The sequence below is a fragment of the Thermothielavioides terrestris genome, chromosome 5, assembly GCF_000226115.1.
Source record: "Thermothielavioides terrestris NRRL 8126 chromosome 5, complete sequence".
NCBI classification, from domain to species: domain Eukaryota; kingdom Fungi; phylum Ascomycota; class Sordariomycetes; order Sordariales; family Chaetomiaceae; genus Thermothielavioides; species Thermothielavioides terrestris.
In genome coordinates this window covers 3,065,139-3,091,048 of record NC_016461.1, presented here as the reverse complement: position 1 = coordinate 3,091,048, position 25,910 = coordinate 3,065,139, and the positions used below count along the sequence as shown (strand labels likewise).

The 25,910-nt window shown below is 58.9% G+C and overlaps 8 protein-coding genes across 8 annotated transcripts; 3 read left to right on the top strand and 5 right to left on the bottom strand.

The window, feature by feature from the left end:
- Window positions 1-1,171: 1,171 nt before the first annotated feature.
- On the top strand, window positions 1,172-3,613 carry THITE_2056637 (uncharacterized protein; the record flags this gene model as incomplete). The annotated part of the gene is made up of 7 exons (XM_003656947.1): window positions 1,172-1,223; window positions 1,324-1,601; window positions 1,655-1,927; window positions 1,987-2,291; window positions 2,357-2,705; window positions 2,823-3,076; window positions 3,226-3,613. The coding sequence occupies 7 exons, from the start codon at window positions 1,172-1,174 to the stop codon at window positions 3,611-3,613; spliced, it is 1,899 nt and encodes a 632-aa protein (XP_003656995.1).
- A 103-nt stretch (window positions 3,614-3,716) lies between these two features.
- THITE_2122306 (uncharacterized protein) lies at window positions 3,717-4,836 on the bottom strand. The gene is made up of 2 exons (XM_003656946.1): window positions 4,701-4,836; window positions 3,717-4,646 (listed from the first exon to the last, which is right to left on the bottom strand). Exons 1-2 carry the CDS (start codon window positions 4,721-4,723, stop codon window positions 3,827-3,829), a joined length of 843 nt encoding a protein of 280 aa, XP_003656994.1. The 5' UTR covers window positions 4,724-4,836; the 3' UTR covers window positions 3,717-3,826.
- Window positions 4,837-5,178: 342 nt separating this feature from the next.
- Window positions 5,179-6,243, top strand: THITE_2122305 (uncharacterized protein). Its single transcript, XM_003656945.1, has 3 exons — window positions 5,179-5,416; window positions 5,490-5,723; window positions 5,790-6,243. The coding sequence occupies exons 1-3, from the start codon at window positions 5,347-5,349 to the stop codon at window positions 6,158-6,160; spliced, it is 675 nt and encodes a 224-aa protein (XP_003656993.1). The 5' UTR covers window positions 5,179-5,346; the 3' UTR covers window positions 6,161-6,243.
- Window positions 6,244-6,352: 109 nt separating this feature from the next.
- THITE_2092156 (uncharacterized protein) lies at window positions 6,353-7,568 on the bottom strand (the record flags this gene model as incomplete). The annotated part of the gene is made up of 2 exons (XM_003656944.1): window positions 6,353-7,086; window positions 7,397-7,568. The coding sequence occupies 2 exons, from the start codon at window positions 7,566-7,568 to the stop codon at window positions 6,353-6,355; spliced, it is 906 nt and encodes a 301-aa protein (XP_003656992.1).
- A 1,355-nt stretch (window positions 7,569-8,923) lies between these two features.
- On the bottom strand, window positions 8,924-10,356 carry THITE_2122302 (uncharacterized protein). The gene is made up of 2 exons (XM_003656943.1): window positions 9,569-10,356; window positions 8,924-9,489 (listed from the first exon to the last, which is right to left on the bottom strand). The coding sequence occupies exons 1-2, from the start codon at window positions 10,092-10,094 to the stop codon at window positions 9,089-9,091; spliced, it is 927 nt and encodes a 308-aa protein (XP_003656991.1). The 5' UTR covers window positions 10,095-10,356; the 3' UTR covers window positions 8,924-9,088.
- A 1,581-nt stretch (window positions 10,357-11,937) lies between these two features.
- On the top strand, window positions 11,938-14,048 carry THITE_2056265 (glycoside hydrolase family 13 protein; the record flags this gene model as incomplete). The annotated part of the gene is made up of 6 exons (XM_003656942.1): window positions 11,938-12,097; window positions 12,171-12,464; window positions 12,530-12,947; window positions 13,013-13,354; window positions 13,421-13,517; window positions 13,605-14,048. 6 exons carry the CDS (start codon window positions 11,938-11,940, stop codon window positions 14,046-14,048), a joined length of 1,755 nt encoding a protein of 584 aa, XP_003656990.1.
- A 1,095-nt stretch (window positions 14,049-15,143) lies between these two features.
- On the bottom strand, window positions 15,144-16,658 carry THITE_2036222 (uncharacterized protein; the record flags this gene model as incomplete). The annotated part of the gene is made up of 4 exons (XM_003656941.1): window positions 15,144-15,739; window positions 15,803-16,076; window positions 16,139-16,337; window positions 16,399-16,658. Coding segments are annotated over 4 exons (1,329 nt in total), but the record flags the coding sequence as incomplete, so codon positions are not given.
- A 2,686-nt stretch (window positions 16,659-19,344) lies between these two features.
- Window positions 19,345-22,343, bottom strand: THITE_2122299 (uncharacterized protein). The gene is made up of 3 exons (XM_003656940.1): window positions 21,941-22,343; window positions 21,145-21,881; window positions 19,345-21,078 (listed from the first exon to the last, which is right to left on the bottom strand). The coding sequence occupies exons 1-3, from the start codon at window positions 21,963-21,965 to the stop codon at window positions 19,585-19,587; spliced, it is 2,256 nt and encodes a 751-aa protein (XP_003656988.1). The 5' UTR covers window positions 21,966-22,343; the 3' UTR covers window positions 19,345-19,584.
- Window positions 22,344-25,910: the final 3,567 nt, after the last annotated feature.

Here is a 25,910-nt window from a genome sequence, read left to right as displayed (position 1 = left end):
TGCCAACACTGCCATCACTTCAAAGGTTGTACCAGCAAGCTCGGTGGGTAACTTACGAGCCCACCTTTCCGTGCAGCATGGGCTCCCAGCCCTCGGGTATGCCACTCAGAGTTGAACCCTTTTTGTCCCCTTGTCTGTCCTTCATGCATCCCTTCCCTTGACTTGCTAAACCAACGCCAGCCAATTCAAGCCCACCTAGTCTAGGACCAACGCATTGACTGACGGTTTTCTCCTAGAAGCTCCAGGGAATTCGCACACCGACCCATCGTGTCTCGATCACATCATACAATCCCAGGGGCAAGCAAGCGGCCCATATTAAAGTTGCACAACAGCCTCGGCGGAATGTGACAGTTTGGCGGTCTAGAGCTACGACGAGGGTCGTTGGTTGGCAAAATAAACGAGCGACGATGCGGTTGGAGCACGTACGCGGGACCGCAGACCGGCTGATGAGAGCTCTCTCTGCTGTGCGACAGGACAACAGCAGGAGTGCGGCTGACGCGAGGGACCGGCGGCCGCTGAATTGATTGCGGGGAAATATGAAGCACCTCTAAGCCTATGGGCAACCGCAGAAATTCTGCGGTCAGCGGCATACGCGGTTTGGCTGCTTACCATGGTTGGACGGGGCCCCATAGGGCTGAGTGCCGAGTGCAGTGAGTGGGCGGGTGTGACCAAGGAGCTGGACCTTGCATGCTCCTCAACTCGCCGCCTCCGAGAGGGGAAAAACGCCACCGCGTTGAAAGGGCAACGCGCAGCCGCTCACCCCGCAGAGACTATCGGGATGGAAAGCCACGGGCTGAGACTAGCGAGGAGCTCGGGTGTGCTTGAGCTGGTCTGGCCCTCCACAGGCTGCCTGTCATCTGTTGCTGACGACCGGAACCATGGGTCGCAACGGTGTGCCGCAGATTTGAGTGGTCAGCCATGCAAGCCATGGTGTCCCAGCAGCTGAGCAGCACCGACTGCGCCTCCACAAGAGACTCTCGAGAAGAGAAGGGGCAGAGGAAGTCGGGCGGGGACGGGCGCTGACGGTAGACTCCGTGTCCTTTCTGGGTATAAGTGAGATAGGTCAAGCCCTTCGGACCTGTCGAACGAAGTTGGCAGCTCTCATAAGGCAGACAGCCCAGCAAAGAACCAGTACTAGCTAGCACTTGACACCAAGACGGAGAAAGCAATCATGAGCGGCAACATTGCCATCACCGGAATTCCCACCACTCCTGGCTCGGACGGTATGCCTCTCCTCTCCCACATGTTGCCCCAGGCATCCTCAGCGGGTTGGAAGTGACCACCCTGGCTCGTTGGTTGCTGACTCGGCCCTGGCCCGGGCAGGATCCGTGCCCCTCCGCCGCGAGCTCCGGGATCTCCAAAAGAACCATCCCGACGAGTTCAACCTCTTCATCTTGGGCCTGAAGAGCCTGGAGGGCAAGGATGAGAAGGGCCTGACGTCCTACTACCAGATCGCCGGTATCCATGGCATGCCGTACAAGCCGTGGAACGGCGTGGGCAGCGACACGGACTGGCAGAGCGACGGCGGCTTTGGAGGCTACTGCACCCATTCCTCCATCCTGTTCCTGACCTGGCATCGTCCGTATCTTGCTCTGTATGAGGTGGGCTGCCCTCGCGATCGCCAATCCGCTCCATTTGCGACTGACTGTCGTAGAAATCCCTGTATGACGCCGTCCAGGACGTTGCCAAGCAGTTCCCGCAGGGAGCGCTGCGCGACAAGTATGTCCAGGCTGCCAAGACCTTCCGCGCCCCTTATTTCGACTGGGCGAGCCAGCCGCCGCGGGGGTCGTCGGCCTTCCCGAGCGTGCTCACCACGGCAAACATCCAGGTTGTCGACGTCGACGGCAAGGCCAAGTCCGTCACCAACCCCTTGTACCGGTTCAGCTTCCACCCCATGAACCCCTCGCCGGAGGACTTTTCGCGACAGGTATATGCCAGTTCAGTTTCATGCCCCTTCATGGTCCTGTTCGCTGACAAGAGCCCCAGTGGAGCCGTTACCCGACGACGGTCCGCTATCCCAACCGGGTGACGGGCCAGTCGCAGGATTCGCGCATCGCACCCATCCTGGCCAACGAGCTGGCATCGCTGCGCAACAACGTTAGCCTGCTGCTGCTCTCGTACACCAACTACGACGCCTTCAGCTTCAACGCGTGGGATCCCAACACCAACTCGGGCGAGTTCGGCAGTCTGGAGGACGTGCACAACGAGATCCACGACCGGACCGGCGGCGGCGGGCACATGTCGGCCCTCGAGGTGTCGGCCTTTGACCCGTTTTTCTGGCTGCACCATGTGTGAGTTGGCGTCCGATCTCTCCCCGCTAACCAGGATCATGATCCTGACCACCCTCCTGACCCAGCAACGTCGACCGCCTCTGGGCCATCTGGCAGGACCTCAACCCCGACAGCTTCATGTCGCCGCGGCCGGCGCCGTACTCGACCTTCAGCGTCACCGGCGGCGACATCCAGAGCGAGGACACGCCGCTGGAGCCCTTCTGGGACAAGTCCGGCACGAAGTTCTGGACGTCGGCGCAGATCAAGGACACGACCACGTTCGGATACGCCTACCCGGAGACGCAGAAGTGGCGGTTCCCCGACCAGCAGTCCTACCAGACCAGCATCCGGCAGGCCGTGACGGCGCTGTACGGTACCAACGTGTTCACCAACTTCGTGGCCAACAACCTCGCCAAGCGCAAGGACGAGCACGCCGTGGCGGTGTCGGCGCTGGCGGCCCAGACGAAGCACCAAGCTGCCGCCAACGACGCCGGAGCAGCCGGTGACGAACCACCCGCCGCTACCGCCCACGCCGCCACAGCAGCAGCTGAGCCAACCGTCTTCACAACCCTCGCCTCCGCCCCGCCCTCCCATCCCCCGCTCTCCTCCTCCTCCGCGAAGCAGGAAGCAGAAGAAGGCCCGATCCCGGCCAGCCTGCGCCATCTCGCGCCCAACAACGCCTACACTGAATGGGTGGTCAACGTACGGGCGGAAAAGCACGGGCTGGGCGCCTCGTTCCGCGTGCTCGTCTTCCTCGGCGCGTTCGACGAGGCCGACCCGTCCGGCTGGGACACCGAATTCAACTGGTACGTCGACTCCATTTCTTTTTTTGCTTCTTTTTCTGTGCAACTATGGTTTCGGGTAGCTTTTCCGCTGCTCCCAAGACACTCCCTTTGCTCCCAAGCTGCGCCCAATGTTCCGATGAGGGACGAAACTAACTCAAACTGCTCAACAGCGTGGGGCGGGTGTCGGTGCTGGGGCGGGACGGGCAGACGACGCAGTGCGCGCGGTGCCGCAGCGACGCGGCGGGCGGGCTGATGGTGTCGGGCACGGTGCCGCTGACGTCGGCGCTGCTGCAGGACATCGCGGTGGAGGGCCAGCTGGCGAGCCTGCGGCCGGAGGACGTGGTGCCGCACCTGCGGCGGCAGCTGGCGTGGCGGGTGACGCTGTTCGACGGGGAGGAGAGGAACGTGGAACAGGTGCCCGGCTTGAAGGTCAGCGTGGCGTCGACGGAGGTGACGATCGGGGAGGACGGGCTGCCGAACTATAGCGGCGAGTATAGAGTCTGGCCGGAGGTGACGGATGGGAAGCCGGCTGGGCTGAGTGAGGGCGAGCATGTCTAGCTGAGGTAAGAGTTGAACCAGCGGGAGGGAGTCGGGATGTCAGACCAGAGGGCCAACCGGAGGATGAAGAATATAGCAAAAATGGGTATCAGAGATTCGATTAGGAAAGGAAAGAATATAGCAAGCCATACAGGCTTTTCGTCGCCGCGCCAGAAACGCCGCTCCATGCAAACCCTGAAAGCAAAAAAATGGGGAGAGCATAGGATTGGAACCTTAGAAACGAGGCCGCCGCTTCCGTCCAGTGTACTTGGACGTAGCCTTGACGATCTTTCCCTTGCGCTCCATTTGCTCCTTTTTCTTAATGATCCAGGCCTTGCTGCCCTTCTTGATCTCGCCCTTGCCGGATTTCGCCTTCTTCCGGTTGTCCAGCACCTCGACATTGTCCATGCCGTCCACGACGCCCGTGATGTCGCCACCCTTGCTGGCCACAGCGCTGCTCCCGACTGTCAGCACCAGGTAGACCTTGACATTCTTCGTGTCAGGGTCGTCCTCGAGCAGACCGGCGCCAAAGCCGGCCTTGACGGCGGCCGAGGTGATCATCTGCTTCTGCGCGTCGTTCTTGGGGTAGAACTGGCACACGGCCATGCCGCCGCGCTTCAGAGACGCATACAGCCCGTTGAAGAAGCGCGTTAACCGGCCGGCAGGCGACGTCTCGCTGTTTTCGGCGTTGCAGAGCCATTGGATGGCGCTGATGCTGATGGCGGCGTCGAAGGTACCAGGGCGGAATGGTACGCCCTGCCCGATGTCCGCGAGCAGTAAATCGCCTTCGACATCCCTCTGCAGCGCGATGTCCAGCATGGACGCGCTGATGTCCATCCCCACCCAGACGTGTGGCCCGCCTTCGTCTTCGGGCACCGACGACAAGATCTCCCCCGACAGGCCGCTGCCGCAGCCAATGTCGAGGATCAAGCTCGGGGATTTCAGATTGAGAAGTTCGAGGGCTCGTCTTGTCATGGAGGCCTGGATATTCTGTATGCGGGAGCTGGTCGTGTACTTGCGTGCTTCGACATCGTCGTAGTAGACATCGGCCGCGCTGTGCGACGATCAGTTGCGTTGTTAAGAATGGCGGGGTGGGAGCAGGGCGCACAGAGTGTCCTCGGGACGCGACATGGTGACTGATTCGGGCAGAGACCCGAGGCAAGAAAAGCACTCGAGGCCTTGTTCACCGACGTGTATCCGTCCGTAGCGTGAGTGGGCGGAGGTGTTGTCGCAACTCGGCGAACTTTGGAGCGGGGTGGGGTCCGCACAATGGTTCAGGACCGAGAAGGCAGGCGAAGCAGCGGACTCTACCGGACGGAAAGGGGCCGTTCCTAGCAAGAAGATATGAAAATGGAACAATGATCGCCGCTGGTCTCCGTCAGGTCTCTTACTCAACCTCGGAAGTTCACGCTCGCCCTCCAACTTGGTTCATGAATTCTGATGTGTGGGCGATAAGAATTTCTTTATCTAATCTTATCTAGCCAGCACGAATCGCAATCTCGAAGGATAAGGATCAACGATCTGCCGGTCCGGACTCAACCAGACATGGATCCCCGCTGTGGACACCTCACCCTGGACGGGATCCTTCCAGACAGACGTCATTCCGCCAAGACACGCAAGCTGTTCGCTGCCCCTGAAATGTGCGACTTCAATTGGCCACGCCGGCAGCTCTTCACAGGTGTCTGTTCTTTCTCCCAACCTCGCACGCAGTCTGACATGAACCTTCGCCGCTCGAGTGGATGAAAAAAAGCAAAATGTGGATTCTACCACTCCTCGGATATCTCGGCTCCGTCGTGGGCTTCTGCTTCATGACGCTTGCCATAGGTACGTCTCTCTTCTCTCCTCCGTTTCGCATGCACGTCTTGGAATTGAGAGTGCGAGTGCTGACCGGTCTCAGCATCTGGGCTCTACTACCTCTCTGAGCTTGTCGAGGAACACACCGTGATGGCCAAACGCTTTTTGACGCGGCTGATCTACTCCATCATGGCGCTGCAGCTCCTGCTCTGCGTGGTCGACCGATTCCCCTTCCTGCCGACGCTCTTGGGCATCTTTTCGCACTTCGTATACCTGGGGAACATGCGCCGCTTCCCCTTCGTTAAACTGACGGATCCGCTGTTCCTGGCTTCTTGCGGTGGGTGGTGCTGTGCTGGACTGGTGGTTCGGGCGTCGGCTGACCAAGAGTTTGTTGTTTTTGTAGTTCTCGTCCTGCTCAACCACTACGTTTGGTTCAAGCACTTCTCCCATCACCAGGAGCGCGCCTACCAGAACATGACTTCGTACTATGACACCCCCGACGACATTCCCTCTTTCACCGAGATCGCCTCCTACTTTGGCCTGTGTGTCTGGCTTGTCCCCTTTTCCCTGTTTGTCAGCCTCTCGGCGAGCGACAACGTGCTTCCCACCATGGGCAGCGAGCCGTCGACATCGGCTGCTGCTGGCATGGTCGACACTGGAAACGCGAGAAGACGTGGCCAGGGATTGGTCAAGGCATTGGTGGATAGCGTTCGCGGGGCCATCGGGGAAGTGACTGCCACGTTTGGGTGGAAGAAGCCGGAGGATCGACTGTAGGAGCTCTCAGTTGCCATGCTGTGACTATTAAAAACGGCGTTAAAAACGGCTTGATTTGGACGGGTTCTGCCTAGCTGGTCCCAAGCATTTTGTAAGATCATCGCATCTGCGGTCTCCATGTTCGTCCCTTGCCCATCCAAGACAACGAACCGAAGGCCGTGCACTAACACAAGCTTACAGGACTCTCTCCTCCTAACCTCCCTTCCTCTTCTCCTTGAATTCCTCTATGACGCGCAGAATCGCCTCCTCCCTCGCCGACGCCGACGACGCCTCCTCCTCCTCCCCCGCCGCGGACCCTTCAACCTCCTCGCTCTTGTCCCGCTCTTTCCGTACGTACTCGTAGAAGGCCGACGTGCGCTGCACGTTGCCTTCCGTCAAGTATGACGACGACGACGACGACGACGACCCCGCCGCGCCGCCCGCCGCCGTCGATCCCGCCGCCGGCCCGGCCGTCGAACTGGAGGACCCTGCACCGGTCCTGGACCCGGACCCGGTCGCGGTCCCGGAGTGCGACGCGTCCAGCGTGGCAGCAACAGCAGGCTCGTACGGATCGGCCCCGCTGCCCGTCGCCGCCTCCCGCGCGGCCCCCGTCGCGGCCACGCTGGACGCGTCCGCTCGGCCTTGCGAAGACCCCTCCGCTCCGAGCTGGCGGTGCCTGGGGTAGGCGAGGGGTTGCTGCCGCTGCTGGTGGGACCGCCGCCGCGGGTAACCGCTGCGGGTTTGGGACGAGCCGGCGTTGAAGAACTCGTCGTCCTCGCTTCTGGGCATGGCGTGGTTGGCCATGATGATGGGTGTTTTGGGTAGGGCTGTTGATGGTGTTGTCGTTGTCGTCGTCGTTGGGCTCACGCGGCTGCGTTTGCGTAGCACGATGTAGTAGCCGTCGTTGGGGATGTGGAAGTTCTCGGAGGGCGATGGGGGCGGACTGACTAGAAGCCAGGAGTTGTCTTGGTTTCTGTCTTGTCGTCTGAGTGGATCGAGTGCTGGCCGTTGGGGGCCGTGGACTTTTCTCGCTTGATCAAGTCTGTCGGATGATGGAAGGTTGCCCTTTGTGATGACGCTCCTTTCATCGGAGAGCTGTCTGTGAGAGCGGCGGTTGTGCTGACAGCGCTTTTATATCATTTTTCTGCTCCCTCTTCCGGCCGAGTCGTCCTCCGCTGTTGCGTCAGCTGATCTCCGCTGTGGCATGACCACATCGATGTTTGCCCTCAGGCTCTCTCCCCCGCAGCGTTCGTTGACGTGGTCTCCGGCACGCGGAAACCTGCAGCCTTCGTGTGATGTTGCTCCAGGGCAGGCCGGTTAACCCGGCGAGTGGTGAGCTGCGCGGCGGGCTGGCGGACCGGGCCCGCCCAGTGGCGAGCGCCGGCTTCGCTTGCCGGAGATCCGGGGAAACCGGCTGGTGCAGGACCATTGGGTTGAAGTGGTACCGTGTGAGACAGGCCAGTCGGACGTTTTCTCTATCGTGGCAGTTGATGTCTGGTCTTGTCCGCCGCCGACTAATGTTACAGCGTACCGTTCAGCTCGCTGTTGCTCTCCTCATTGGCTCCGGCCAAGACTCCAGCAGTTGCTCCTTGAGGTCATGGACCTGCTGGCCGGATATTGCAATACCTGCTTTGTCCGTCTCACTGTTCTGAGCAACTGCTGTTCGCTTGCTTGCTTAACCTGACTGCTGTGGTGAGTCATGTGTAGCATGCCACAGAATGCCTTCGCCTGACAGAGGTGCGGGTGTTCACGGCTCAACCAGCCGAACACCATAAACTTCCCTCCCCGATCATGATATTCCGGCTTATGTGTCCCATCAGTCCCATCAGGGGGCATCTCCCGGCCACTTGTGACTCTACATGCTGTTGTAATGCCTTATCCTCTTGACGTGTTGGGGAAGAGCTGCACGGAAAGAGACAGGCATACTTGTTCCTCCGTTGATGTCGCGAGGTGCCCGAGAAGGATTCGGGACCGGGCACCGTTGACAGGAACTAGACGCCAATTCGGTTAACAAGTCCGGGCGCAACCAAAGACTTCGTCATGCGGAGAGTCGCGACACTTCGGTTGTACTGAATGTACCCATTCGCTTGCAACGCTGTCCTCGCCATCGAGTGTCAACTCTAGCCACGTCTGAGGAAGCTGTAACAGGCATGCACATGTTGCGGGATTACGGTCTTACCACCGGAGTCTCGGAGAACCAGATCCGGCAGATGACCGACCTGCTGTGCTTGAACAATACCGGGAACCTGGCGGCTGGAAGGAGAGCCCGGAGGAACGACCTAGGTTGTGGACCGTGGTTACAGGCTTGACGTGGAAATCCGAGACTGGCACAGACAAATGCCATGGTACACCAAGTCGCACGAGTCGCTAGCTGGCTAGTCCTACGGTCTCTTATCCCAGGCGCCACATTCACTGAGCTCCGGTCTAGACCATGGTGTCGCCTATGTGGTGGCTCTACTGGTCACCAAGCGACCTGGCTAATGCAAGGGGTATGCGGTACTCCCTGGCGTGCCAGATCTGGCCCTTTCCCACCTTTACATTGCTGTCTCTCGCCTGCCGACATCTTCAGCGACCGCCTTGCTTTCCATAGAGGATACGGGAATCTGCATGTACGACTAAGACCTTCACCAAAGGGAGTCTGGACTCTCTGCCCGCTTGCAGAACGAGAGTGCACCCTACCAGCCAGTTCCACGATGTCACCGTAGCCCAGCTACCTGTACAACGAGAGCATGAGAGGCCTCCCGCAACGTCTCTGCAGCGGGAAGCCAGCTGCAGCTTCGGTTTTGTGCTCCTTGTCCTGTCCAGACCCTCTCAGCACGCCGGCTGCGGAAGAAAGTGACGCGCTTGCAAATCGTCGAAACAGCCACCCCTGTTCGCAAACGCCATCCAAGGGACGACTCCACGCAAGATTGGCCTCTTGCACCCATCGCCCCTGCTTTGCCCGATGCTTCAAAAGACAAAGGGCAAGATGTTCCACTTCTTGGCCACTTTATCGGCGCCGAACTTCTCGCTGTACCAGTCCCGAGTCGTCTTGGCTGATATGGCGAGGTTCGTGAACGTGAAGAGCAGGGCGGCGAGGAGCGTCGTGTTCAAGACTCGACCTTCCGGTGCCGCGGCCAGCGCGAGGCCTAGGTACACCAGACACTCGGCCGTGTAGTGCGGGCAGATGATGTACTTGAACATGCCTGCGCTGGGCAGCGAGTACTTCTCAAGGCTGGCCAGATGGCGGTGGCTTTGGTTCTGCAAGAGCGCACCGGAAAGAAAGAAAACCAGGGCGATGGCCGTCCTCGCGTTGGCGATAGATAGCGGATCCAAAGCAGCGACCGGATCCGGCGTCTCGAGGATGGCACCTTGTAAGGCAGATAGTTAATATGTGGGCTAACTCCGACTCTAGACGGGAAGGATGGGGTAAGAAGCGTAATCACTCACCTGATCCCTCGATCCACACGGAAATGCTCATGCACAGATAAAAGCCCTCGGCAGCAACCCAATACATAACCCACATGGTGGACTTTGCCGAGAGCTTCATCACCAGCACGCACTCAAGCAGCCTCCTCAGGCCCTGGAACAGCATCATGGCCCACAGCAGCGCGACCTGGGTGACCGTCATGGACGGCCCGCCGGCCGCGGCCTGCCAGCGGACGAGGCGCATGGCGATGGCGCCCCGCGTCGAGAGCTGGTGCGCCCAGAAGGCGGAGAGCAAGACAGACGTGTAGTAGAAGGAGATGAACCAGGAGTGGGGCACGGAAACGCGCGATGGGACGGCGATGGCGACGGCGGTGGCCGGCTGCTTGCGGGCGCCGCCGCCGCCGGCGCCCAGGGTGCGCGGGCCGTAGCCGAGCCAGTTGATCTTGAGCGACAGGGGCCCGGCCAGGTGGATGCTGACTATGAACAGGCCGACGGCGAAGAAGAAGGCCTGGCACCATTGTGCCGGCGAGAAGGAGGAGGGGTCCATGCTGACTTGGTAGGGAAGCAGGGGAAGACAAAAAGACAAAGTGATGGTGTTTGTTTGCTCGAAATGCTGTCACTGGAGAGGTGCAGCCACAGTCATATATTGTTTGAGAGGGCAGGCGCAACGAGTGAGCGGATGTATATAGCGGTGGAGGGACCGCTTGCCCTCAGAGGCGGGGCACGGCCCCCACGGTGCAACATTAATAACAATGATAAGAATAATATATTGTCTTAGACACTGTGCTGCGACTGTGTGTGACGCGGGGGGGGGGCCAAAGTTAAGGAAAAGTATGGTGCCGAAGCTGCGGGACTGTCCAGGCCAATTCACGAGCGAACGCCGCACCTTGTTCTGTTGGTTTTTTTTTCCCGCTTGTGCCACTTCGACGAAACTACAAACTGACCATGACAGACGGGCCGTTCTTTTACGTCATTCACAACGCGCGAGCTGAAGCCCGAAGCTGCCACCTTGCTCATAGTCTGCCACACAATGCAAGCGCCGTTCTGAAATAGATGCTTTCTGACTCCTTTTGGAGCCGTTGAATGGAACGGCGAGGCGGCGCGATTGGGTTTCTAGGCCCGTATGCTTGAAGCATCAGGACTGGCGGCCATGAGGAAGTTGAATTCGCTGCCAGCTGTCGAACAGTCGATGTCGATGCAGCTCTGAGCTGTGGTACGGCGCACGAGAGCCGAGGACTGGTTTCTTCACCATCTGTACACGTGCCCAGACCCGTCGGACTTTGGGGCAGGCTTGTGTAGCGGAGGGACATCCGGCGTCGTCGAGGACGGGCTCGACCTGTTTTGACAGCCAGCTTCTTGGCTCTTTCCCCTTGCTGTCGCGCCTCTTTGAGCTTGTTCCTGTGTGGCCGATCTTTAACTGTCAATACTGTACAAGAAGGGTCGCATCAGGTGCGGCCTTGAAGTTATCATTTAGGTAATTTTGTTTACCCATGAGAGAGTGAGCATTGCCCCCCTTGAGTTTCATCAACAAGCACAGCCCGCTTGGCTCAGTGGTAGAGCATTCTTTCGTTTCTGATAGTGGGCAATCGCCAGCTGAACTAGCCTCTGGCGTTCCTTTTGTTGTTTTGTGGTCCATGTCTGACCCACCGGTATTGTGGTGTAGACCGTGGGCGGAGCTCAGGAGGTACCTTATGTTAGTTTTGCTATGCTGCCACGCTTACCTGGGCGGTGACTTCATCAGAAAGGGTACTTGACAGTTGAGTCGGATGATCAAAATATAGCTTAGCTCTCCTGCCTCAGTCAAGTCTGCCTTACACAGCAGACTAGGGAAACCTTCAGGCCTAACAGCGCGCTGAGCTGGGCTAATAACGACAGCACCTTTCGCTTCCGCCGTTACAATCATAATCAGCTGAAGTGGCTGCGGTGTCTTGTTCAGTCATGCGGGCATGCGGAGGGCCGGATACCGGGAAGCATGGTGGGCGGAAATGTGAACTAAGACACGCGTTTGCTTCCAGATATCTCACAACAGGCTCGGGCCTTGATGCAAGATCATCTTTCAGTTTACGTCATTTTTGTGTCTGCATGTTTTATGTGCCTTTCATGTCTGGTGGTTGCAGCATGCTGCCCGATAGGTTGTCGCCTAGCGCTCCGAGACATGTGTTCTCACAATAGATCCCGGGATCCAGGAACAAATCCAAGAATTGGGGCGTCCAATCTTAATGAGTCGCCGACTTCTCCACGCGCTTTTTAAACACCAACCCCTCGCTTTCAGAATTCCTCTAATCTCCGCCTTGGTCGTACTGCCAAGAAGCTGGCAGATCTCCATCAACACTCCGTTCCTGGCGAAAGAGAGAACCGTCGTTCCCTTGCTGCGGTCGTCACAAGCAAAGATGCCTCAGAAAGCCTGGTGGAAAGAGGCTGCCGTGTACCAGATCTACCCCGCCTCCGTCTGCGACCTCAATGGAGACGGTATCGGCGATATTCCAGGTATCCTCTCGAAGCTCGACTATCTCGAGTCACTGGGGGTCGATGTCGTGTGGCTGTGCCCAGGTTGGTCCTCGCTCTTCGTGTTGCCCATAAGCTCGAGAATCGATGGCTCACGCAGCAACTCGAGTGGACGCAGTGTACGAGTCTCCGCAGGTGGACATGGGATATGACATCTCCGACTACCGCGCCATCCATGCCCCGTACGGCACTGTCCAGGACGTCGATCAGCTCATCGCGGCGCTGCACAAGCGGGGAATGAAGCTGGTCATGGACCTGGTCGTGAACCATACCTCGGACCAGCACGCCTGGTTCAAGGAGTCTCGGTCATCGCTCGATAACCCCAAGCGGGACTGGTACATCTGGAGGAAACCCCGATGGGATGCAGAGGGCAACCGGCAGCCGCCTAACAACTGGGCTTCCGTCTTTGGAGGTGACCATCTTCCGTCTTTCATTAGTCTTTCTCTGGACTTCAGCTGACAACCGACGCCATTCCAGGCAGCGCTTGGTCATTTGACGAGGAGACGGGCGAGTACTATCTGCATCTGTTCTGCAAGGAACAGCCGGACCTCAACTGGGAAAACCCTGATGTCGCACAAGCGGTTCACGACGTTATGACCTTTTGGCTCGACAAGGGTGTCGACGGGTTCCGAATGGACGTTATCAATTTCATCAGCAAGACACCCGGCCTACCGGACGCGCCCGTGACGATTCCAGACCAGCAGTTCCAGCCCGCCGAACTGCACTACGCAGATGGTCCGCGGCTGCACGAATTCCTGCGAGGACTGAGGGGGATCCTGGACAAGTACAACGCCTTCGCCGTTGGGGAGATGCCCGGCGTCAAGGAGGAGGCTGAAGTCTTGAAGTCGGTGGCGGAAGATCGGAAGGAGTTGAACATGATATTCCAGTTCGACATGTGAGTCGCGCTATAACACATCAAGGACGCTCAACCAGTGTCGATGCTTACGATATCATTTGCAGAATCTGCCTCGATAATGGACGGAACAACAAATTCTTCCCCAAGGAGTGGTCGCTCCCCAAGCTCAAGGCCATCGTCCACAAGTGGCAGACCTGCATGTTCGACAACAGTGGCTGGAACGCGCTATTCCTGGAGAACCACGACCAGAGTCGGTCAGTTTCACGGTTTACACCCCACCGCCCTGAGAACCGAAACGCAGCCGCCAAGATGCTGGCCACGTTCATGGGCATGCAGGCGGGGACCTTGTTCGTGTACCAGGGCCAGGAGCTGGGCATGGCCAACTTGCCCAAGGACTGGGGGATCGACGAGTACAAGGACGTTGAGACCCAGAATCTGTACCGGCTGTATGTGCTATCCCACTGACCGACTTTGGGAACCGGCGCTTGGCCCAGCTAACCTGGAATCAACAGCGCGCTAGAACAACACCGCGGGGACCCAGACGGTGCGGAGAAGGTCATGGACCAGGTGCGACTCAAGGCTCGAGATCACGGCCGGTCACCCATGCAAGTAAGTCACGGCCCCAAGTTCAACCTTAGCCTGCATGAGTTTTCCCACGCAATGGCTCATCATCCGTTTTTTTCTCTTCTCCCGTAGTGGAACACACAAAAACACGGCGGCTTCACAACCGGCACGCCGTGGATGCGCGTCAACGAGGACTACCTGCACTGCAACGCCGAGCAGCAGCAGCGGGATCCGTCGAGCGTCTTCGCCTACTGGCAGCGGCTCCTGCGGCTGCGCAAGCAGCACGCCGACACCTTCGTCTACGGCAGCTTCGAGCTGCTCGCGGCCGACGACCCCGCCGTGGTGTGCTACCGCCGCGTCCACGCGTCGGCGGGCGCCGCCACGGTGGTGCTGAATTTCACTGACGGCGAGTATGCGTGGGAGGCGCCGCCGGGTGTTGTGAAGGCGTGGGAGGGGGCACGTCGCATCCTGGCGAACTATGCTGAGCCAGGAGAGATCCGAAAGCATAGTGCCGCTGTTGTGTGTCTCCGGCCGTTTGAGGCCGTGGTGCTCCTGGAAGAGCGGAAGATGTGTTGAAGGACAGGGCCTGTGGACGTATACGGCTCCCAGGGTATTTTACTAAGCTAGTGATGGGTAGTTAATCACTGCCGCCGTCATTTAGGGGTAGAGAAGTGATACTCGGGGGCATCGGCGAGCTTTATAAACATGGTCACTTGAAGGCCCTGGACTACTAGTATACGCAACCACGAACGTTCCGGGCCTTATTCCACTTTCCATCCCGCCTCGGAACGCTGAGCTGTGTTGTGTTGCCTCCGAACCACCATTGAGACCTGCGTCACTAGGACGGAGAAGAAGCAATCTACGCATTCTTAGATTGAGCTGGGCCTGGTTCGCCCAAAGAATCATGTCTCCAAGTAGTCTAGTTACCCACCGCCAGTTGCTCTCAGATAGTTTCCGACCATATAGACCACCTCTTGGATACTTGTCTCGAAACATCCAGACCCGTGGGCGGCGAGTCAGGGCCAAAAACCATAGCAACGAATAGCAGTTGTTCCCAGAACAAATACCAACTACTGCTTGAAAGTGGCATCCCCGGCTGCTTGGCAGGTCGAAGTCAACGAGAGAAAGAACAAGCACAAAGAAAAAAAAAAAAAATGAGCCAGAATCCCGGGTATAGGGGCCCTGTCAGAGCCAGACCAACCGACCATTCCCCTCACCTTGAACACCGAACACACCCAAAAGCAAGGAGAGAAGGAAAGGCGAAGGGTAAAGGAACCAAGCCTAGCTTGGTGGAGAAAATTAGTGAGAAGGAACGCAACGCAACCCAAAAAGCGCCAAACACACTTCACTTGCCCCCTGGCTTACACCCCCCCACTTCACCCACTCTCAGAGCGAACCGCCCCTGATAACGCGCACATTCGCCATGCGCGGCAGCGTAGGCATCTCCCGATTCTCAGGCACGCTGCCATTCCTACTTCGAAATCCCGCGGCCGCCACCGTCCCCGCTCGGTGGTGAAGCTGATGATCCTCACTCACTCGCCGCCGCGACGACCCCAATCCACACCACCCCCGCCACCCACCACCACCACCACCACCGGCACCACCACCGCCACCGGCACCACCACCAGAACCCCACCTCCACTCTCCAAACTCACCCTTCAACACATTCCAACTCGTCGCAGCGAAAATGACCGCATTCCACAGCCCCTGCAGCGGCAGGACGACGGCGCCGGCCAGGTTGAGCGCGTAGCTGGCGCGCTGCGGGTAGGCCAGCGCGTAGACGCGGTTGATGCTGCTCGGGGTCCAGGTGACGAGGATGGAGAGCGCAAAGACAAAAGACGTGCGCAGGTACGCCAGCTTGATCGGGTCCAGGTTGGCCAGCTTGGCGGCGAATCTGCGCCAGGTCTGCAAGGCTGCCTGCCGGAGGCTGCGGCGCGGTTTTGCTACAGAGGCAGCTGCAGCGGTGGTGGTGGTAGTGGTGGTCTCGCGTGGTCGGACGGAGGTGATGCTGGAGATGGTGGTGTAGGGCCTGGGGGGGTGGATGGCGGTGACAGTGGCGGTGGTGATGATGGTGGTTGGGGAGATCGGGTCGGCTTCGTAGTCGTCGGCGCTGTCGAAGGGGGGCAAGCCCCACGGGTCCGGCCGGGCTGCGGGGGTCTGGGCGCGGTGCAAGACCGGCGCGATGGACCCCTCGGGCGTTGAGGGTGGTGTTTGGCTGCCGGATGACTCTGCGGTCACGCGGACTTCGGTCGTTACAGTGCCGTAGGCTTGTTGTTTCTGGTATTGTGAATCGCCGAAGTCAGCTTCATATGACAGGCAAGAAGCAGGACCGGTATTGGTCCATGAAACTCCGGGCTTCGCCACGGGAGGAAGATGCTGGAGGGGCCGTTGACATACCTTCTCAATGGCGTTGCTCAGCTCGGTGCCGTAGACGTCCTTTGCTTGATTGCTGAGAGTCAAGTTGCGCAGCTGGTTGCGCTGGCGGAACACATGGTAGCCGACCGCCACGTAGATAACTGCGGACAAGGAAATGCAGGCCCAGATTGGAAGATAATACGTGAAGATGCGCAGTTGGCTGTATGAATCACTGATCCAGCACCACAACTTGTAGGCAAACCGTTAGCGGTGAGAGACGAGGAGAAGCAGGGTGGCCGAGGCGAGCTCACCGTGGCATTTCCGTAGATCCGCTGGCCATTGGGCGCATAGAAGAGGCAAATTAATGCTGGAATCGCGGGTATCCCGAAGCAGATGAGGCAGTACAGCCACAAGTGCTTGTGCAAGTCGTTGGGAGGGTAGCTCATGAAGAAGACCATGTAAACGTTGACGGCCATGGCGAACGACCACCAAGGGTCCGACTGCATGAACCTGGCGAATGGGTCAGCGGAGATGCATCTTCGACCGCATCAGAGTGGCTGAAGGCAGGTACATTTCTAGCAGGAACGCCTGAGCCTGGCATAAAGCCGACGAGTCGCCGGCAGCGAGGCCGGCGTAGCCGATCAGGCATGCGATGCTGGCTCCGACATTGGCGATCGAGGCGAAGAAGATGAAGGTGTTGGGCACGGTGCGGACGCGCTTGAAGACGCCGTAGGTGATGAAGATGAGGCACACTCCGAACAGGCTGATGGCGGCGCCCAGCCGCTCGATGTGCTCGATGGTTTCTCGTTCCGCGGCGGTGAGGTTCATGTAGTCGTTCTCTCCAGGGCTGCCTTCCCGAGCTTCCATTACGAGCCAGACCCGGAAGGAAGCCGAGCTGAGTGAAAGTCACGAATCGAGAGAAATAGGCCGGTCGACCTAAGTCCGAGCAGGAAGCTGCAGCTGAACCTCGATGATCCGTAAGGCTGGCGGCGCACGCCTATCGGATTACAGTGCCAAGGCTGCTTACTTGCTGCTTATGTGGCAAGCAGCTGCTTGAATCTTGGCGATGCGGTTCTCACTCGTTGCTGCAATCGCAGGCGCGGGGTCACCCCGAGGCGGAGAGACGAATTGTCAGGTCGTAGTCGTTTCGTTGTCAATGTCCAGTGCCGGCGTCACAACCAAGGCAAGAAACAAGACCATGAAGTTGTTTTGATGAGAGTCGGGAAAATAATGCCGGTTGTTTGGGTCCCGGCGATGTGCCCGAGGTTGCAGTCAGCTTGGGCTGTGGGCGAGAAGTTCGATGGAGGAGCCGCAACCAGGTACAGTAGCTCTTGGAAGTGGGCAGGTTCTCAAGAAATTGGGTGTACTCTGCAACATGTGACTCGAGGTAAACCACGTCTGTGACTGCAAAGACGGGACAGAAGGAAGTTTGCTTTGCTCCTGGCGTGCAGCTGTCGAGACTGTTTCCTCCCCTTGTCGCGAGAGAGAAGAAGCCCCGTCAAACATCGATAAGATGAGATGAGCCTGGTCATTCCCAGATCAAGCAGGGACCCGAGAGCAGCAGCGGAGGTTGCATAAGTCGCGAGGCCGCTCACACTGTCCCCAGGTAGCTTTGTGTCCGCCCAGTGACCGAAGAGACCCGGCACGAACGCAGAAGGGAAATCAAGGTAATGCTCTGTCTGCCAAGTCGGCTTCATAACTCTCTTTCTCTTCCGCCCGAAGTCGGTTTGTACCGCCCGATGTGCACTGTTGGCCCTCCTGCCCGTAGCCTAGCGCCGCTAGAGAGAGGAGCACACTCCATATTGCCTGTGAAACGCGAGGGCCCTGCTGGGCGGCCTTGATTGGACATGAAAAGGATCACGACAGGTTGTCGCGCCTCACGGCTGCAGCTTGCGCTCGGACTGTCCCAGCAAGAAACTGGAGCAGGAATGCCAGTTTGTGCTGTAATTAGGTAAGGTAGTCGGGGGACGGAATGCGAGGGAGATTTGGATGCCGGGCTATACACAGCGGTTTCAAGCCCGACGAGGCGCATCAAAGTCTATGGATGGAACACGATTGAAGCTTCCTTCGACGGACCGTTGGCACCAGCACCGGCCAGGGTGAGACGGGATTGGCTGGGAGCAAACATCGCAAGTGATCATCAGAAGACTTTCCCCATCAGCGATTAGCACGTGGGAGAATCCAGGGTGGTTTCGGCTCCGAGTGAGAGAATATTCAGCAGCTGAACCGAACGGGATGCAGCCTTCCTTTCAGGCAGGCAGTTTCCAAACCGCGCCAACACTCCGACACTCCGTGACAGTGCCGGGCACTGCCCTCCGCCAATGAAGACTCGGCCGCTCTTGCTAAATCAGAGGAGCTCATGACAATTGCTAGCCTGATTCCGATCTCGTGTCTTTCGTTTGTACATTCCAGTACTTTGGGTTTGCTAGCATCGGGAGCAGCCGAGATTGGCTGCCAGGCCCGAGGCATTTTCCCCCATCTCCAGATCGGCTGCGTGCGTTTGCGCCTGCAGAAGTCGCACTCGAGAGCCTCCGCCATTGGATGATCTCGACTGATTTCCAAATATCTGTCCTACCAATAGCTGCCCAGCTGATGTCCTGCTTCTCCGGTGGCTGCTGCTCGACGCCATGTTGCAGCCCACTATTGAACGTGAGCTGCCGTTCCGGCGCTCAGGAGGTCTCAGAAGTCTCGGTCAGCACGCAAGAAACCTCCGTGTCAACGTGTCCGTCAATGGGTTGTCTCTGGGCTTTGGGCACTAGTGCCCTCGATTGGACCTTGCGGAATCCCGCTCCGTCCATGCAGGCAGGCGAGGTGGTGCGACGTTGTGTCCGCTCTTGCTGGTGGTACTGGCGGTCCGTGTATGTTGTGGTTCCATGGCCCCGAAGCGCGAGGCGGCGTCGACTCCGGCCCTCCGGCGAGTCGCCAACTGATTAGCAGCGACAATGCATTTCATGTTTGACAAACTTGATAGTCCAGGTCCCTCGATCCCGTTCCTGCATTAGCCAGGATTTTGGCAATCGTTGACGCAATTACCAAAGCCCGCGAAATACATCGTGAGGGTGTGGACATCGATGCCGTTTGCATCGGAAGACACAAGTCCGCCACGGAATACAACTATTGACATGAGTGTAACAGAGCCCGGTTATAACGGCAGTCGCTTGGATTGCCAAGGTGTTGTCTTGTCCTACACAGTACACCGCATGACACAATGAACCAGAGACCCCCAAACCTGCTTTCTTGGGAGGCAAACAACGTTCAATGTCCAGGCCCGGCAGTCCATTGCTGGCCGCTCGATGCCAATTCATTTGCCAGATTGTTTCTGGGCTAAGAGGGCAAAGAAGCCAGTCTAACCACTCGGCAGCACGCCTCGTCAGTCGAATACTGTAATTCCTGGAGCCGGAAACGTGGTGTCACTGGGGAGCACAAGAGTCGAGAGAGTAACGTTGGACATCACTGGTGTAAGCCCGTTGTGCTGGTCATCAACCACCACAAAGCATGATTGATATCACCTGGAAGTGCTGGATTTGTGATCTGGTCAACATATGACGACTTAGTTTGCCGCGAAAACTACCGTGGGAACTGCCGTCTCGGATTTTATTGAAACTTGTTCTCGGTGGCAGCGATGTTGGACTGAGACCATGACATCGGGGCACGTGGCATCGAAACCACAAAAGTCCCGCAAACTCCGGACCCAGATAGATGAATCCTAGCAATCCAAAGAACGGCCCACCTCTATTGGAGACTCTACCCGAATGCCCTACCGGCTGTACACACCGTCAATCGTGTAATCCTTCTTGGGCCCCTTGACGGCATACGCCAGCCGCCAGTCCCACAAGTTCACGGCCTTGAAGTTGAACAGGTACCTGACATCGTAAAAGTCGTCGACGCACAGATGGCCCGCCGTGGCCTCCCAGCCCTTGCCCGTCTCACCACCACTGTCTTGCTCCGGGTGCGCCTCTTTCGGAACCACGAACTCCACCTCGTGGAAGAGATAGTCCGCCCGCATCTGGTCGTCCGTCCTCACGAACCACACGCTCAGCCGGTCCTTCCGCTCGTCGTACCGCCACACGTACCGCCGCGTGGCGCGGAAGCTCAGGCCGTTCGCGGCCGTGAAGTCGCCCTCTTCCACGTAGAGATATTCCAGCCCGGGCTCGCCATCACCTTCGTCGCCGTCGAACTCGGCCTCGCGGCCGTCCCGCGTGCCCTCCCGCAGCAGGAACTTGGCCGTGCCGCTGAAGTGTCCGCTAGGGTGGCTGGGAAGCTTGCTGCGCAGCTCGCGCTCGAGCTTCCACTCGCCGAGCAGGGAGCGGAAGACGGCCCTGGCGAGGAACCGGGCCGAGGTCAGGCCGGCCCAGGCGGTCCCCTCGGTCTGCCGGAGGGACTTGGCGGTCTCTGCTTGCTGGAGCTCGGTGGCTGATTTCGCCGGGTATCGCGCCGGCGTGAGGATGTTCATCTCTCGGCCGGCTGGGGGCAGCCGGGGCATCGGCCCCAGCGGCGAAGAGATCTCCAGCCCCAGCGCGGCAGCGAACTCTTGCATCAGCCAGGGGTAGTCGCCCATGGGAAACTGCGAGGCGCGCGGGTCGCTGCGGAGACGAACGGTCCTTTCGATGGAGCTATCTTGCTCCAGCGCGTTCCTCAGTGAGGCGGGCAGGGAGGGCGAGGACGGGCCGCCGGCGGCCCACAGGGCGGCGAGGAAGCGAGCTTGCATCTCCATCACGCCCCAGTAAGGGGACCGGTAGAAGCCAACAAAGCCAAGATTCGGGACATCCGGATGGTAAGTGCCGTGAAATGCCAACGCAACGGTGTTGTTCAGGTCCTTGGGATTGAGCGCCAAGGTTTCCTGCACCGACTCGGGCAGGAACGAGATTGACGAAGCCGCCTCGAAGCCGGTTGCGAGCACCACGGCGGCAACGTCGCTGATCTTCTCGTTGGACGGCGAGACGGTTGCTTCGCGACCCGAAAGAGCCTGGAGTTTGCCGCGAGAGACGGATATTAGACCGGACCGGACGAAGTCCATGTAGTGGTCGCTGACGGCGAGATACGGCGGGTTGTCGGTGTCGGCGGTGGAAACAGCCACCGCAGGCGCGAAGATCGACTGGTCAGTGCCGAGCACGGTCTGATAGATGGAGTGGAGGATCTTTGCCGCTTCCAACGAGATGTGCCCCTGGGAGTTGGCGAGTGGATGGGCCCTGTTGGCGAGGTTGTATGATCCCAGGTCAAGCGGCAAAAAGGGAGGCGCAGATGAGGTGGGCTGGGCAAGGGAAGAAGTGTGTTAGCGGATGAACCTTTGGGGCAAGTCTGCTGCTGCCGTCCCTACCTTTGGCGAAGTGTGTAGCGGAAGCACCCACACGGGCCGCTGGATGATGTGGTGGATGCTGTATTTTCCGGGATTCGCTATGGGGCTTGGCCCTGGCGAGTTCGCAGCAGACGAGAGGTGCGATGCGATGGTACCTGCGATTTCGACACCGGACATCTGGCCCCCGACCACCAGTATCTTGCCACCAGGTGACTCGGGGTTCTTGAGGAGGCTCTGCAAGTCGCGATACTGGCTGCTGTGGAGGACAGGGATTTTGACGTCTCCCAGGCTGATGGAGGGATGGGCCGGCTTGCCAAAGAACCCTGAAGCTACCAAGAGGTAGTCAAAGGTCTGCTCAGAGACCTCCCCCTGAAGGGTACGAGCTTGCACCCGCCAACCCAGGCCCGAGCCATCACGGCTAGAGCTTTGCAAAGGCTCCGCTTTCTCGACACGGCATCCAAGGTTGAGATTCGCCTCGGAGCAGTATGTCTGCAAGTAGCGAGCAAGATACTGACCAACCTGCCAGGCGCGGGGCAGCTGGGGGGCATCGTCCGGCCACGCGAGGTCGCTGAACTGGACAGTGTGCTTGCTCTGGTTCGCCACCATGCGGGGATGGACAAGACCGCTGGCGTCGTCCCTGTGCGAGGGCCACAGGCCACCAATCCGGGTCTGGGCGTCGAACAGGGTCACATCAAAGGTGCCTCGGGGCGCATCGTGGAGCAACGATTTGGCGGCCACGAGGCCGGAAGGCCCGGCACCTGGTTCCCCGTTAGGCGTCTGTCTCCCGGAAGAGGCGCACGTGGTGCGACGCACTCACCAACGATGCAAACCGTCTTGGGCATGGCGGCGGATGAGCACGCAGTCCGCCCGGTGGCCGGGATGCAGGGGCCGCGGTTCAGGGGCCGGCACCAGGATCGGACCGCCGGAAGCACCCTGGGCCGGAACACGGTGGGCAGCAGCAGCAGCCTGGCCGCCGGCAGGGCAATGCAGCTCAGCAAAAAAATAAAGCCTGGCCGCCCTGGAGGGAGGGAGATTGGACCAGCGGGCTACCTCGGGCTAAGCTGAGTTGTCCCTGGCAGCACACGGAAGGCTGGGTCTCGGGTCCTTCTTCCAGGTTGGGCGGGCACCAAACCTCCGTGGATTTCCAGGTTGGGGTTCAGGTGGTTTTGGGGGACTTTTGGGGCACTGTTCGATTGGCGGCAAAGAACTGTGGTCACGCTTGTTTCGGAGCTTGCGTTACTCACCTGTAGGGGCTCCGATTCGCCTAGACCTGCTGTGATTACTTAATCCAACCACTAAGGTACCTTACTGTCACAGCGTCTCGAGGACGAGGCTTTTCTGCTGGGCTTTTGAGTCTGACCGCCTTCTGGCCTTGCCGCTGAGCACAATGCTCCGGGCTTCCATAAAGCGTGCTCCCCTTCACAGTCCCTACCGTAATTAATTGACTTACCTTACTTACCTTGTTTAACAGGTGCATGTGGCGTCTAGCATCTGGACCTGTCGACATGGGACCATTCCTGAGTGGCTTCCCGTCTCGTCTCGTCCTCTTCGCAGAATAGTCGTCGGCTGCAGCATGCGCATGGAGAATCGACATCCTCCGAAGCGAGGTATGTATGTACCTACGCCGCACCAGACCGCATCGCGAGGGGCTGGTGCTGGTCTGGATTGCGACCAAACACAAGTATTCCTCATCTGGCTCGCCTCCCTCGATTCCGGCTCTTGGCGAGGTAGACGTTAAAGAGGTCCCGCCAAGACTAATTTCGGCCAATTGTCGGCAATGTTTTTATAGCGTCAGTACCCCGCCAAGACCGCCAAGGGGTTTGCACTATCGCCAAGGGTTAGTTCGCCGGGGGTACGGAGGGCGGCGCCAGCCCCCCGCTGGTTAGGGTTCGGGTTAATAGTTAGGATTCGGATTAAGGTTAGGGTGTAGGTTAACCTTGTTTTCTTTTTTTTTCGATTTGGTTGAGGTTTCACGAAGTTGTTGCGACGAGTCTTTGCAATTCTTCGTTGTTGATGTTGCTCTAAGTCGTCGCGGCCCCGCTTACCCCGTGGCGATTGTAAATACTTGTAAGCGGCAGTCTCCGAAATTAGTCTTGGCGGGACCTCTTTAACGACGACCCTTGGCGAAGATAACTACCTACCTGGTACACAGCATGTTGACCGTCGTGCGGGAGCACGACAGACGCCGCAGAGGGGCCCGCTATGTGAAAGAGCCCGACTGAGAACACCCCAGCCTCGACCGGTGGAGGTTTCCATTTTGTGGCGCCGAGTCGAACAGCCTTGGCGCGCCTAAGGGCAGTCTCGCAGCTTCTGTCCCGAGAATGGGTGCCTGTCAATGAGACATTCTGCGGCCTCCCCGGGGCTATTCCGGGATCCCGCAGGGCGCAGGGCTTTGAAATGCAGCCGGAAAATTCTCCTAATTGCGGCTGCAGCACATCATCGACCAGCCCTGCATGGGCTCTGAACCGGAAGAGGACCTGGAAGCCACGACGAAAGGCCCGCGATCGCTGCGTGCCAAGCCCAGCTGTGCCGACGGGCCAGCTCCTGGAGCTCACCCAGGTCTTGGCGACCTTGTTTGCCCGCATGGACTCCGGTAACCCGGGGGTGCGCTGAACCAGCTCGGGTCCGACCTGCGCGGTATCGCTGAGCAAGGCTTTCCGTCTCGAGAGATGTCGCCGGTGGCATCCGGGACTTCACTTTGTCCGTACCCTCCGAATCGGGATGGCTCCTTTGACAAGCAAGGCGACTCCGCGGAAGATCCAAGCTCGTGAGAGTTTTGCTCTGGCGAGACGGACACCTGCAGGATAATACCGCTGTGTGTTACCTGATCCTAGGAGCCGGTCGCTCAATTTGTCACTTGCCGGGCCAGAGGTCCCAAAGCGCGGTCAATGCTATCAGGGCTGGCTCGGGTCTTCTCCTCGGGCCTATATGTACAAACACAAGACCTGGACGTCACATGGGTGGAACAACTGTGCTAGGAAAAGGCGGGGGCGCGACGTCTCGGCCCAGGTGATGGGCGGCCTCTCCCGAGATTTGCGAACATGACGCCGTCTCTCCTCGCAGCCGTGTGTGGCTCGAGCGGGCTGAAGTTTGTTCGGGCTGTGCCGCGGGTGGCGTCGGCTATCGTGCCGGCCGTGCATCGGACTTCCAAGACTGCTTGTCTGCGGTGCCGAAATTGGTCGGACGAGAGTTGTTTCTGCCGCCGGAGCCTCCCCGAGGCCCTCGCCGCCCTTGCCGATTAACTATTGACACGCTACATCAGTGGCAAATGCAGGCCAATGCATGCCCCCTGGAGGCGGCTAAGCTTAAGTTAACCGGGACCGTCTGCATAACTAGGTAGCGTTCAGCATTCAGCACGGCTGAGCCGACAGTGGTTAACCGGGTGAGTTACCTAGTGGACAGCTCTATGTAGTGTAGTGCAGTTACACTGACTACAGCTGATCTCTGTCACTCTGGGCGTGCGCCGGTCTTTTTCTTGACTCGCCACTGTACTTTCGACCACGCGACAACACTTGTCGGGTGCTTCCGTCGTGTAAGGCTGTACACGCCGGGCTGGGCGATTTTCTAACCCCTGTCATAGACTGGCCGTGCTCGTTCACTCGGTGCCACAGTTGTTCCGGGCGAGTTTGGGCAAGGCGCCGAGACACAATGACGCCAAAGTGCTTGGGGATGGGAAACAGAGCGGATCAACTGTAACTCTTGTGGAAGTTAACCAACTTCGGAGCCCAACATTCTGGAATGCGTCCCTACCCCTGACATCCCGGATGCCCCTGTTACGCCGGCATGCAAACCAGGGTGTCGTGCAGGAGATGGGCCGTGGATGCTAAATGAGATGCTCTGCAGACATCAGCCCCGAGGCTACGGCACGGTGCCGAAAGGAATCGGGCCTCCAGTTGCTGGTGCCGAAAGGTCCCTGATCCACTCCCGGCATCACGCCAGGTCTCAACTCGCCAAGACGCCGTATCCCTGCCTGGGGTTGAGGCGAAAATTTGACGCTCAAGGCGAGTCCAACAACGGAGTTGTAGACGGCAAGCCACGTTGTCTCATTTGAACTGGCGTGTGGAGCACTGGGGTTTCATGCTCTAGTGTACTCGTGTAGCTGTCAGCGGCATAATCCATGTGGTCTTGTGCAGCACAGCGGGCAAATTGAGCGGCGCTCCAGCGATCGGGGACGGGACGGGCGTCTCCAATATTCCGTGGGATCCCTGCGGTGGCACTCGCAGCAGAACCTGGAAACACAACGCTGCTCGGCGGTGGGAGGGTGATACAAATCCTCCCCCGTGGGCGTGCGGCCTGCAGCGTCATTGCTTATACATAGTGTAAAGTTAACCTGCCTCAGCAGGCTTAGCTCTCTCCGCATTTCCCCCATCCCCGCTGCATTCGACGTTGCTTCGACAGTGGGGGGGGTTCCTCCGCAAAACCACCAAGCCCGTCCAATTGCGTGTTGGGGGGGCCTGCTTGGCTGGCGATCCTTTCGCCCAACTTATCGTTACCACCGTCGTCCCGCTGACAAAGCCGCCCCGGGATTGGCGCGTCCGCCGAGATCGTTGCGGGAGTCATCTTCGGGGATTGGGTCTGCTGATCCTCGGTGGCATTCCCTGATTCAGCGACGCGCGGTTGTTGGGTGGGCGCCCCTGCATCCTGGCAGGGGAAGGAGCCCGCCGCCGGATGATGGGTGAGAAGCAATGGGTGAGTGAGAAAAGACGAAAAATCCCGGCCGCCTGCCTCTTCTACCGACCAACTCGGCTTTTTTCTGCGCCGCCGCACACAAGCGACTTGTTCCGCGC